Source organism: Daldinia decipiens (assembly GCF_022478715.1).
Source record: "Daldinia decipiens strain CBS 113046 unplaced genomic scaffold F4813scaffold_80, whole genome shotgun sequence".
NCBI classification, from domain to species: Eukaryota; Fungi; Ascomycota; class Sordariomycetes; order Xylariales; family Hypoxylaceae; genus Daldinia; species Daldinia decipiens.
The window spans coordinates 961-13,572 of NW_026054623.1; the positions used below are offsets into that span (position 1 = coordinate 961).

At 33.9% G+C, this 12,612-nt stretch overlaps 4 protein-coding genes across 4 annotated transcripts; 2 read left to right on the plus strand and 2 right to left on the minus strand.

Annotated features, from left to right (window-relative positions):
- Positions 1-1,030: 1,030 nt before the first annotated feature.
- F4813DRAFT_394752 (uncharacterized protein) lies at positions 1,031-1,672 on the plus strand (the record flags this gene model as incomplete). The annotated part of the gene is made up of 1 exon (XM_049247603.1): positions 1,031-1,672. The coding sequence occupies one exon, from the start codon at positions 1,031-1,033 to the stop codon at positions 1,670-1,672; it is 642 nt and encodes a 213-aa protein (XP_049094344.1).
- Positions 1,673-1,918: 246 nt separating this feature from the next.
- On the plus strand, positions 1,919-3,775 carry F4813DRAFT_401481 (uncharacterized protein). Its single transcript, XM_049248411.1, has 3 exons — positions 1,919-2,796; positions 2,851-3,223; positions 3,269-3,775. The coding sequence occupies exons 1-3, from the start codon at positions 2,237-2,239 to the stop codon at positions 3,611-3,613; spliced, it is 1,278 nt and encodes a 425-aa protein (XP_049094345.1). The 5' UTR covers positions 1,919-2,236; the 3' UTR covers positions 3,614-3,775.
- Positions 3,776-3,869: 94 nt separating this feature from the next.
- On the minus strand, positions 3,870-5,185 carry F4813DRAFT_394754 (uncharacterized protein; the record flags this gene model as incomplete). Its single annotated transcript, XM_049247604.1, has 3 exons — positions 3,870-4,565; positions 4,647-4,897; positions 4,951-5,185. The coding sequence occupies 3 exons, from the start codon at positions 5,183-5,185 to the stop codon at positions 3,870-3,872; spliced, it is 1,182 nt and encodes a 393-aa protein (XP_049094346.1).
- A 372-nt stretch (positions 5,186-5,557) lies between these two features.
- Positions 5,558-6,542, minus strand: F4813DRAFT_394755 (uncharacterized protein; the record flags this gene model as incomplete). The annotated part of the gene is made up of 3 exons (XM_049247605.1): positions 5,558-5,764; positions 6,033-6,279; positions 6,343-6,542. 3 exons carry the CDS (start codon positions 6,540-6,542, stop codon positions 5,558-5,560), a joined length of 654 nt encoding a protein of 217 aa, XP_049094347.1.
- Positions 6,543-12,612: the final 6,070 nt, after the last annotated feature.

Genomic DNA, 12,612 nt, shown 5'->3' on the forward strand with positions numbered 1-12,612 from the left:
ATTAGAATAGTTATCCTAACCGCTCTACTGGTACTTGGCCGCATTCGTATTGCAGCCAACAGTTCTTGACCATGCTATCCGTGTGACAGACGGTGCCTCTAAGCTGAGAACATAGTCACACTCAGGAAGTTAAAGGCAACGGCGAGGTAGCATTGGCAGTGGCCATAGGATTGTATACCCTAATATCAACAAGAGCGACGACGAAGTTTACGATAGTCCCAAAGACGGGACGGAAAGACTGGACGGGGCGACTTTGCTAGACTATGAAGGTCTATGTAAGGGGCGCGTAGCGATAAGATGGTAAAGGCCAGGTGCTACTGGTTTAATCTATCCTGAAATTCACTCCGTGTATAACTGACAGGTTTTCAACAAGGCTGCCAAGTTAAAAGTCTGCCATAGATCTATAGAGTGACTCAGACTCTATGTACAGATGGTCTGATATCTGGTTCAGATTAGTCTAGTTAGGCTTTTGACCGAATTCCAAGATACTCCCTTATCCTTATAGAGCCTGATATGCAAGTATGTCGAAAGCTATCCGGGAGACTTTAAGCTAGATATATCCGCGAAGATTTGTACCTTGAAGTATCACGTAGTAAATGGCCAACCCCTGACCAATAAAGATAAATGGCATCTAACCCTACGATGCCGGCTTCGAATCGGAGATGAATACCGAATATTCTAATCACGGCTCAAGGTCGATCTCGGAATTTCACTAAACAAATCATATAACTCAAAGCGGATAGCCTTGTTCCCTCTTTGGTAAGTACGTACTCGTAGGTGCGCTGAAGCTGCCGAAAGACCTGCAACCCCTAAATGTGCATCTTGAAGTACCTATAAGGTAGGTACCTAGGTAGGTAGGTAAATCAGATTCGCTTAGCCCCCACTCTCGTGATATATTTCCAATTCTGTTCACAGTTCTTCTTTTTCTTTCCTTTCCACGATAAGTCTTCCAACGACCTCCCAACTACCAACTAACTACCTCCTAACCGCAATAACCACCCCCCTCCTTCCCCCTTTATAACGCGTCAAAATGTCGGACAAGGAAGAAGACCGCGTCATATACCCCGATAAACCTCGTCCCATGTCTAATCTTAGCGCGTCTCTTGACGAGATTATCAGAAACAGCAAGAAGAAGAGAGACGACGACAACGACGACGGTGGCAGCGGCGATGCCAACGCGACCAGCAGTAACGCCCTGATTCTTGGCTCGGCTGAGACCCCAGCGGCGAAGCGCCACGCTCCCACTGTCCAGTCAGTCACTAGCAAGGAGGCGCACCACTACATCGCTAACGAGGAGGAGTACCACCGCGCCACCACCAAGATCCTCGAACACCACCTCCAAACCAACAATAATGTGTTTAGGCCTATGCGGTTAACGGTGGCAATGTTCGATATGCGAGGATATAGGCTCGCGAGATTCAACTCGAGATTTCCCATCAGGGAGTTGGTAAACCAGACCCGTTCTTGGAATAACAAATACGCCGGAACTAGTAGGGCAGCTGCGCCGGAGGAGAGTAGCGGCAACGTCAGCTCCAACCTTAACCCGGATGCTAACACCAATGCCGATGCCGATACAGATACCGGCATCGGCACTAAGCAGAACCAGAAAACGGCCGAGGAACTCGACGAGGAACTATACGAATACTTGAATGGAAACCCTAACGACGAGTAGATTAGTTATCAACGTCTTTGCTTTTGCTTTAGGAATGGAATCGAGTCTTCTTGACTCAAGCTTCGCGTCGCGCCGAGAACCAAAAAGGAGAAAGAGGATAGCATGATAAGTGTCTAATGTTAGTACCTAGCTATAGGATAGTTTAGAGATGAACGTGGAATGATCGATTTGCCAACCCATGTCCGAGTATTATTAATCCGAAATCTCTAATCTGCTCGTATCCCTTAGTAGAGCTAGGCGACGCCCTAGCATGTCGTATTTCTCTTTACGAACTTCTCCCAGCTCAAACGCTTATACAGTCTATGAAGACGTAGGTAGGTACAAGTATTGGACGATATACGTTGCGAGCACCTAACATGATAGGTACCTAGGTACGTTAGGTACTTATCGACAGAGGAAGGTGCGGCTAGGTTGGTTTTAAAATATGGCCCACCTGTACGTAGTTTGATACGCAACTTTTTCCTCTCCTCATGTTTTTTGTATGTTGTCGTCTACTTCACCTCGACGACAATTGCAGCAATTACGATACCTACCGCACAATAGACTTGCCGTAAGTCGAGCATTATGGATTCCGATGATTTGCGTCCCGTCGTCTGCGCCGAGTTACCCGTTTGCGGGCGACTTGCTAAGGAGATTGTACAAGGCCTGGACAACGGCGACACGCTAGAAATGCTGTTTCCCCTCGTCGTAGACATGGCGAGGGAGTGGCGCAACCAAAACGCCATCCCCAGCAGCAGAACCATCAGCGCTTTAGAAGATGAAGCTCAGCTTCGCCTCTTGTTCCATACCTTTAATCGGAAGACGCTAAGATCCCTGCTCCTAGGCACGCTGCCCCACGATTTATATGACAAGAACTCGCCCAACTGGGAAAATATTTATAGCCAAGACGGACCCGGAATCTACGTAGTAACCGTCTCGATCGAAGACCGCCGCGGAGCCTTTTTGAGCCGCAACGAGATCGAGAAGCTCGTCCGTGGCCTGCGAGACTACAAAGCCGACTGGGGGGCCTGGTGCGAAATAGAAAGAGAGGGCTCGTTTAGCCAAGACGACCTATCCCGCGCGCGAGAGTCGGCCCTGCGAAAAGCCCTCACCATCGACAACGTGATGCTTTTCGACGAAGAAAAGTGGGAGGTAGGAGACGAATATATGTAACCTAGGTGCGCAAAGGGGAAGATTAGCAACCTGGACGAGCTCATAGCCATGCTCGGCAGACGCATGAACGCAAACTTTGACGGAGAAGTCCATCAACTCTCATGTCCTCTTTACGTCGAGTGCGGCCGTCGAGTTCCTTCGAAGTCGCTGCAGCACAATCCCGACTACAGCAACATGTCGCAGTCACCCGACACCCTGAAGCTGCTAGTATCTTGCATACAATACATAGGGCTCAAGCCGATCATGCACACTATCCCTATGGTCATGGCGTGGGAGCAATCTCAGATACCGCTAGCCGAGATGCTGGTAACGGTGCTTGCCCAGTCCCTAATTACCATCAACGGGCTCAACGATGGGCAGCCCGGGACATCGTCGACATTAAGCGACGACGACGAAGATGTGTACTTCGACAATAAAAAGCACGTCTAGCTAGAACGCCCGTAGTTCATGACCAACGTCGAGGAAACCCTAGCTATCCGAACGAATAGGGATATTTATTTAAGGACCCTCGAAACGCTCAGAACCTCCTTCATGTCCGACGACGAGTCCTGGGCAGGTCTGGCAGAAATCCAGGCGTTGAAGAAGAAGGTCGAGGAATATCACGCCAAAATCCACGACATGATCGCCGAGCGCAGGGTGGAAGAAGAGAGGGTGAAACAAAGACTGGCCGAGTTGGACAGCTTCTTCCAGGCCGAGAAAGGCATATTTCCGACTTGTCCTCGGACGAAGAAGACAACGACGACGACAACGACGACGACAACAACAACAACGAGCGAAGAAACACTGTAAGCGATTCTAACGAGGACGTCGCCGACTTGCTTGACGTGTAAGAATATAGCAAAGGCTGGTAGTTTGTATTTTGGCACTCGTATTTCTTGCTGCCCATATTGCTGTTAATATCTCTTGCTGTCAATATTTTGCCATAGAGTAGCATAGCTTTGCGTAATACTTATCCAGCTTTACCTGATGCAAGTGTTTTGAATCAAATGTCGTTGTTTTGCTTATTAATTGAAATAAAGGGGGTGGCTGGTGCTGTGGCGCATTCCTATGGCGCTATAGAAATAAGGTGATCTTTAACCGTACGTAGCTCGAACTCGCGCGGGCTCTCGGAACGATCTAGGCTCATCTTGACGTGGAGAGAGACGAGGTTGATGGCCTGCGTCTCGACCATGGCTATCAGCTCATCCTTGGGGATGCAGCAGAAGCGCTTGTCTCGCACGAGGCTAACTATTCTGGCGAAGCTGGCATCGTAGTTTGCAGTAGATACCCCGATAGGCACTATCATGGAGGCTTCGCGCTTGGCGACGGCGCGGACCTGCCGGTCTTGGAAGCGCAGCAGGATGACAGCCCGCTCGGGATCGTCGGGACGAAGATCGCGCGCCTTTCGTACTTCATTATGTATACGATCCTGGCGCGCCAGGAGCTCCTTCTCCGTCCCCGCCGCGACGTGTAGGAATCGAGCTCCGAGGTGGTTGACGTTAAGCTCGTCGAGGTAGGTAAGGATGTTGACGTTCCTGCCGCTCAGCCATTGGACGTTCAGGCAAAGGAGGTCGAGCCAGGCGTTCTGGAATCGGTACTGGACCGCAGGATTCTCCTTCTCTCCTTTCTTATCGAAGTCGAGGGCGAGGAAAACTTGCTTCTCGTCGTTGGTGATAACGATTAGGGCGACCTCCCGACCACCGAGGAGGAAGGCGGTACGCTGCGCGACGGTATTGGTCTCGTCGGGGTCGCGAGCGATGCACTCGTGAAAGTAGTTCACGCCGTCGTTGCAGAGGAAGCGGATGACAAAAGGCTCGTCGCAGCCCTTCTCTTAGTCACGTACGCCAAACATCTTCGTCCAAAGCGCCTTGAGAAACTCGGTGTAGCGCTTGAGCCCGGCGGGCGTCTCTCGCTGCTCGCCGCTCGGCTGTCCGAAGGCGATGTGCTCGAGCTCGCGGAGTCTGCCGGCTATGTCGGACTCGGCGCCCTTCTCGGCGAGGTGGGATATAAAGATTTCGCTATACGGCGGACCGTACTTGTCGGGAGCAGCGGCGAAGGGGAATTTTGGACTGTTAGAGTCCTCTTTCTCGCGGACTAAGAGACTCTCTTGTCAGTGCCACGTCTGCTAGGATGCGAAGCGCACTTACCGATTGCCGCCCAAAGGTGTCTCTCGACGGACCAGGAGAAGTAGTTGGCCGACAACGTCGGCAGGAAGTCTTTTCTGGCTAGATAGCCGGCAACCTTGTCTTCGCTCCTCTTAAAGAAGCTTTCGATAAAGGCCTTTTCGTAGTTTGTGATGTCCATGATGGCCTCCAAGACGGCGTCGCGACGTTTCTGCTCTTCCGCGGAGAGCGCCGCGCTCATCTCCCAGCTGGATGACATGACGAGAAGAGAGGAAAGAGGAAAGATAGAAGATAAAACTAGAAGACTCTCGTTACTGGCGGCGTATGGGTGGATATGATGCGACGGTAATGTTGGGATTAGGAGACAGGACACGTAAAACTGAATTTTTAAAAAAGATAAAAAGAATAAATAAATAAGTGCGCAATTCGTTTTTACCAGAATACAAGACCTCACATGACCACCAGATTAGCTGCCGTATGCTGCACGTCCAGGTAGACGTCTTCTTTAATTAACTGAACAGGCTGAGGCATACATCTACGTACTTACCCCTTACAAGCTACCAAGCTACGTGAAGAGATGATCATGTTGGAATCGCGTTATGAAGACTTTAACCCCTGACATTTCTATTACTTAACCCCCCAAAGGACTACTCACTATCACTCTCACTATTACACTATCACTATCACTATTAATGTCTCTATACATTCGAGACGTGGTTGCGTGATCGTCAGACCCATCCCGCACCTCTTCGTCGGCGTTGTTGAAGTAGATCCTTGTGCCTTCTCCGTCTGATTCATAGAAATCCATATCCGTCATGTTCGTAGGTTGGTCATTATCCTGGTAGTTTAAGTTTAGCATCTCTAAGCCTCCCCATCCCCATGCACTATACGTGGAGTCTACCCCGTCTACCATTTTCTTCGGCAAATCTGGGTTGTCTTAAAACGGGGGGAATATGAAAATATCGTCGTCGTCCGAGTCCAAGCCCCCTCAGACCGGCGAGCTTGCTGGGCTATCCGACGGAAGCGTCTGCCCCAAACGTCTCTTTTCTAAGCTACTATTCCCCTCCGCGGCGATTATCTATACGACAAGCCGACGCGTACCGCACAAACGCTGCCAAAAGCTCCATGCTGTCTCCCCACGAACCTCCGAGCGCCAGCCTCGACAGAGACTCGCAGAACGACGACAACCAAACCAGGTCCGGCTTGGTCTTGCCGTCGGAGAGCTGCACGCGGGCGGTGGCGTCGTACTCGAGGTACCTAACGGGCGACATTATACTGGGCGGGAATACGCGTCTCAGGCGGCATATCTTTTTCCACATGGTGATGTATCGCTCATTAGACTTCGGGAGGCTGCTGCCTTCTATATAGGCTAGGTAGGGATCCTAAGCTAGGCCCTACTAGAACTCGTCTTCCAACGCTTGGGTCCCAATTTGCCCTTGGCCGACCTGGGCTTTGTTGGCCGAGGTCCAGCCGAGAAGTTCTTCCATCGATTCGAGGGCGCCTTTGTGCATAGCGATGTAAGCTTTGGAGTTGTCGGCCATCCTCTTCACCTTCTTGGGGTCGTCTCTTGCTAATATGCGAAGTTCGACGGGAAGCTCGCCGTACGCCTCCGTCATCGCTTTAATATTCTCCTCGTTGCTCGCTTTGCTTTATCCTCCTCAGTATCCGCCTCGAGCCCTTCGCCAGCTTGTCCTCCTTTCCCATGTAGCCTTGGTAAGTCGAATGTTATTCCTTATTCTTTAGGGCCTCAACTTCCTCCCCGAACTTGTTCGCAGCCAACCACACCAGAGAGTTGCTTTTAGCTTCCTCGGTTTTGGATTGAAGCTCTTTTTCCGTTTCATTTAACTTTTTAGATACGTTGGTGTTCTTCTCCTCTAGATTACTTTTTGTTTTACGGAGTAGTTCGAGTTCTTTTATTAGTTCCTAGTTACTCCCAGTGTCGTCGACCCCTTTAATCATTTCGGCCTCCTGGAATTTTAACGACATAATTTTAGAAAGTCTCCATCTCTTCTAAGCGTCGGGGTCAAAGTTTATAGGGGTGGGACGTGTATCTTTTGTCTGTTCGGTGAGTAGGTAGTTATGTTTGTCGCGTACTCGGTTGTCGTGTACTCGTTTCTTAGTTTTGTCGGGGTTGACCTGGAGGCTTTGAAACTTGTTAGCCGCTTCAGTAACGTAGACTGGTAGTTAGGTTGAAGTTTTTTACAGAGTAAGTTTTGTTCCATGTTATGACAGATCTCTCCCGCTTTGGGTTGCGAGTTAGTGCAGCCTGAATTAGTGTAACAAGGGCTGTAAAGGGCTTGGAATATAATTAGGATTACTAATAATTTTCTAGGGTCTTAAGGTCTTTAGTTTTTCCCTTCTTTCCAAAAGGAAATTTTAACTTATTTATAAACAATTTAAAATACATATTTTTCGGTTTAGCCAAATTTTTATCGATATGTTGGTTTTACTTGTATATAATTGTATGGTTATATAATATTCCTTATTTAATAAATTTTAAAATAATTATTTTGTATTTTTTATTAATTATTTTTTTAACTAATAATTTTTTAACATTATTGTTTATATAATATTATTTCTTTTTTCTTTAAATTTGTTTTTAAGTTAAAGTTTTAAGTAAAAAGTATAATTTTTTTTAATAAAACTTAAAAATTTACCGACTTTCTTAAATTTTATTAATAAAATGTTAAAACTATTTATTTAATACTTTTATTATTAAAATAATTAAAGAATTTTTAAGTTTAATATTTTTTAATTAACTAATTTTCTTATTTAATTAAATACTTTATATTTCTTTAAATTTATATAAAATTTTTAACTTTATTTATATAATATTCTTTAAATTTTATCGGGGTTATTTCTTGTAAAATTTAATTAAGATTAAATAATATTTAATTGTTAATGCGGTAAGATTTAATAAATAAAGCGTAAAATAAATTATAAATTCTTTACTTTTTAAATTTTAAAAAAACTTAATATCTTTTTGTTTAATTTTTTAACAAATTGTTTTGTTTTAATATTTTTATTATTTAATATAACTAGTTAACCTTTTTTAAACTTTAATACTTTTTTTTTTCTTTTATTAATTTAATCTTTTATACATTAATAACTTTTTTTTAAATATTATTATATTTCGGTGTAAACTTATTTTATTTAATATATATAATTAATTGTTTAAATTTTAAAAAATGTTAATAAGTAAATTATAAATTATAAAATGAAAACTGTAATTTACATAAAACGGTATTATATATAATAATATTAATTTTAAATTATTATATATAAATTTTACTATTAATAATAAATTTTTCCAATTAATTATTTTATAATTAATAAATATTTAAAAGTAGATTTTGTAGGAAAGACCAGGTATAAGGTAATAATTAAGTAAGGATTAAGTGTACACCAATAAGCGTACGGCAAAAGAAAAGGAAGGAAAACACACGGTATTAAAATGAGGCTATCACGATCTGTTGTTACTTGTTATTAAGTTATGTGTGTGTGGGTTAGCTTAAAAGGTAAACCCTTTTAGGCTTAGCCCCACGCACGTGGTGGCACGTGACTAGCTTACATAATTGGCTATTCCCCATATTTCAACAGATTTTAAAGGTTTAATTAAATTATTTTATTTAATTATTAATTTAAAAATTAAAGGTTATATTTATTTATAACTTAATATTTATAAATTTAAAAAAAAATTTATTATAAATGGGTAGTAAATTTAAAGTTTTAATTAAAAATAATATTTAAAAAAGTTTTATATAATTTTTAATAAAATTTAATAAAGATTTTAATTAAATTTGTAATTTTTTTCTTTTTTATTTTAAAAGATATAAAATGTGTTATTTTGGTAAATGGATTAATTATAATTTAAATAAAATTATAATTATTTAATAAAAGTAAATTAATAATAAAATTTATAATAATAATATATTATGGTATATAATATAATTTTATAAATTAGTGTAAATTATAAAAAACATATCGATTTATTTTATTACGTTAATATTTTAAATATTTTTTTATAAAATCTTATATAATGGTTTTAATATTAAGCCATTAAAAGTTTTATATAATAAATTTTAAAATTTTATTTATTTTTATATATCTTATTATTAAGGTATTATATTTTAATTTTATAACTTTTTTTTAAAATATTTAAAGTATTTATAAACGTTTTTTTTATATAAAAGATTATTTTATAGTTTAAGGTTATTACTTAAATTATTTTTTTCTTTATATATCATGGGTTATTTTTTCTTAATTCCTTAATTTATTTTATAAATTTAAATAATCATTTTAAAATTAAAAGATTATTTAAACAATTTAATATAAGGATAACCATTATTAAACGCATTATATTAAAATTAAACAAGTGTAAAAAATATTTCTTTTATAATATTAACGTAACCGGTTAATACTTAACTTTCCTTTTTTTAAACTAATATTATAATAATTTAAATAAAATATTAACTTTTTTATTTTACTTTTTAAAACGGTAATTAATAATAAATTAATATAATAAAAATTATTATGTTTATTTTATTTATCTTTTATTTAAGATTTTAATAATTATAAAATAGGATAAACTTTAATGGTTAAAAAATATTTTAATTTAATATTATATTTTTTTAAAATAATATCTCCATTGATTAAAAAATCAATAATGATAAGTAATTTTTTATTATATATTTTATAATTTATTTTTATTAAAATTAATTTTTAAAAATAAAAAGTTATAAATTAAAATTTTACTTTTTTATCCTTTTAAAAAAAACAATTTTAATAGTAAAGTTTAAAATATTAATTTTGAAAAAAATTTATAATTTAAGGTTAAAATGAATAAAAATTAAGATTAATGTAAATTTAACTTTTAAATCTTTAAAAACCTGTTAAATTAGTCAGCCATGTCAGGTGACCTGAAAATCCTTAATCTTATGTAAAATAATGGTGTAATACACATTCCCACAATTTTACTTTAATTAATTAAATTATTAAAAATATAATAAATTAGATTTTATATAATACCTATTTAATACATATTAATTGTATTAAACAGGAGTTGATATCTCTTATAAAGTATGGTATATCACTTTAACGTTTAAATCTTTATAAAAGGCTTTAAATAGCTAATAATAATATTATACTTTAAAAGAACTATAAAGATTTATTAATCGGATAAAATATATAAGATAAATACGCAAAATAAAGCTATAAGTTATAAATATGGAAAAATAATAAATATATTTATATTAAATGCATAATTAAATAATAATGATTATAATTATTTAATTAAAAGAATATAACAAATATTAAACCTTTATATGGCTTGTAACTTAAGATTACATAATAATATCCTTGCTTTTGGCGATGTGGCACCACACCAGTTCAGTGTAATAATTAAAAGTTTTATATGTTTAAATTATATAAGTTTTAAAGATAAAATTTTAATTAATGTTATATAATACGATATGTACGTGTTAAAATAAATTTTAAATAAATTATTATTTATTTATTTATTTTATTATAAATTTTATTATATTATTATTAGGTTTTAAATTTAAGTATTTTAATAATTGGGATATGTGGAATAAAATATTTATATTATTTATTTAAAATTATTAATTTTAAAAATGGATAAATTTTAATAATGTTAATATATATAAAGAATTTAAGGTTTGATTTAAATTTTTTTTTAAATATTTTAAATTTAAAATTATAAAAGATTATTTAATTTATTTAAATTTTAATTGTGAGTAATAATAAAAATGGGAATTTTATTAAAGGATTAATTATTAATAATATTAATTTTAAATGATTAATTTTTTTTTAAACGATATAAAAGATGATTAAAGTTTTATAAAAATTTTATTTAGAGGAATTAAATGTGTATATATGTATTAAAAACGAATATAATTAATAAGAAAAAAAGATTATTAAGTTAAAATAATTAATTATTTAAATTATATTAAAATTTTATTTTAAAATTATATAATGATTTAAGTATATAATTTAAAATATATATAATATTTTAAAAAGTTATTTAAATATATATGTGTTAAAGTATAAAATTTAAAATAATTATATAAAGGTTATAATATTATTTATAAAGATATTTAAAAGTTAGGAAATTTAAATAATTAATTAATTTATTATTTTTATTAAAATTAAATATTTAAGGTTAATTATTGTTAAAGATTTTTAAAAATGGTTTTATATATTAATATTAGTTTTAAAATTTATATTAATAGATTAAGTAATTATTTAAAATATTATTTTTTATAAAAAAATATATAATAAAATTTTAATATTTTAAAAAATGGTTATAATATTATAAAGGTATATATAAGTTTTTGAAAATGTTAAAGGAAAAAGAAAAGTAGTTAAAAACATTTTTAAACCGATTTATAACATTAATAAAGGTAAAAATATTGATTAAGAAGGTGAATTTAATTATTAAAAGAAATTATTATAATTTATAAGGATTTTTAAGAAATGGTAGAATAGTTTTAACAAATGTAAAAAGATTAATATTAATTTAAATTAATTTTATAAATATTGAAATTATAGTTATAATGTTAAATATAAAGTTTGTTAAGGTTTTTATAACATTAAAAATTATTTTTATATATTTAAAAATAAAAGGTTTAAATATTTCAAATTTAAAAAGGTAAATATTATTTTAATAAAGTTAATTTTAAAAATTAATCTTAATTTAATAATTAAAATAGAAATTTTAAAAAAAGAGGTAAAGATTTAAAAAATAAAAAATAAGAATAATTAAATTAAATAAATATATAATTATTACAAAAAAAGATATAATTTTTATAATATTAATTTATATTATTATTTTTAATATTATTTAATATTTATTAAAAAATTTAATAATATTAAATTTAAAAATTATTATTTATATATTTAATAAAATATTTTAATTTATTAATTTTAAAGTAATATTATTAAGTAATTATATTATAATGTCACATAATTAATACGTATTAAATAGGCGTTATATAAGGTTTAATTTATTATATTATTAATGATTTAATTGATTAAAGTAAAATTATAAGAATACGTGTTATATTGTTATTTTATATGAGATTAAAGATTTTTAAATTATTTAATATGGTTAATTAATTTAACATATCCCTTTAAATATAACTAATAAGTTAATTTAATTTAAAATATTTTAATATTCCCTTATTATTTAAGTTATTAACAATTTAATTTTAATTTAAAAAAGGCCTTTAATTACTTTTAATTACTACTAATATGTATCTTTTATTTTATAACTATTTTATTATTTAATTTTTATAATTGCTTTATTTATAAAAGATTTTTAATATTTATTAAAATTAATTAAATTTTAAATTATTTATATAAATCTTTTATAAAAGTTTTAATAAGTTTATTTACGATTATATTTTTTAAAATAATATAATTTACTTTAATATAACTTTATTAAGTTTTTTAACATAATTAATAATTATATATATTTACATATTTTAATTTAATTTTTAGTTTTTTAATATCTTTATTAATTAATTTAATTATTTATTTATTATTATAGTTAACTTTAATAATAAATTAATTTAAATTAATTTTAAAGACGTAAATTAATTTTATAACGAATATAACTTTTTTTACTATTTATAATAAGATTAATAATTTAATTTTTATAATAAA

Excerpts from the sequence above, each read along its gene's own strand:
- F4813DRAFT_401481 (XM_049248411.1), top strand. The coding sequence starts at position 2,237 with ATGGATTCCGATGATTTGCGTCCCGTCGTCTGCGCCGAGTTACCCGTT. Across the intron at positions 2,797-2,850 it reads ATGCTTTTCGACGAAGAAAA|CAACCTGGACGAGCTCATAG; the intron begins GTGGGAGGTAGG and ends GGGGAAGATTAG. Across the intron at positions 3,224-3,268 it reads TAAGCGACGACGACGAAGAT|TTCATGACCAACGTCGAGGA; the intron begins GTGTACTTCGAC and ends GAACGCCCGTAG.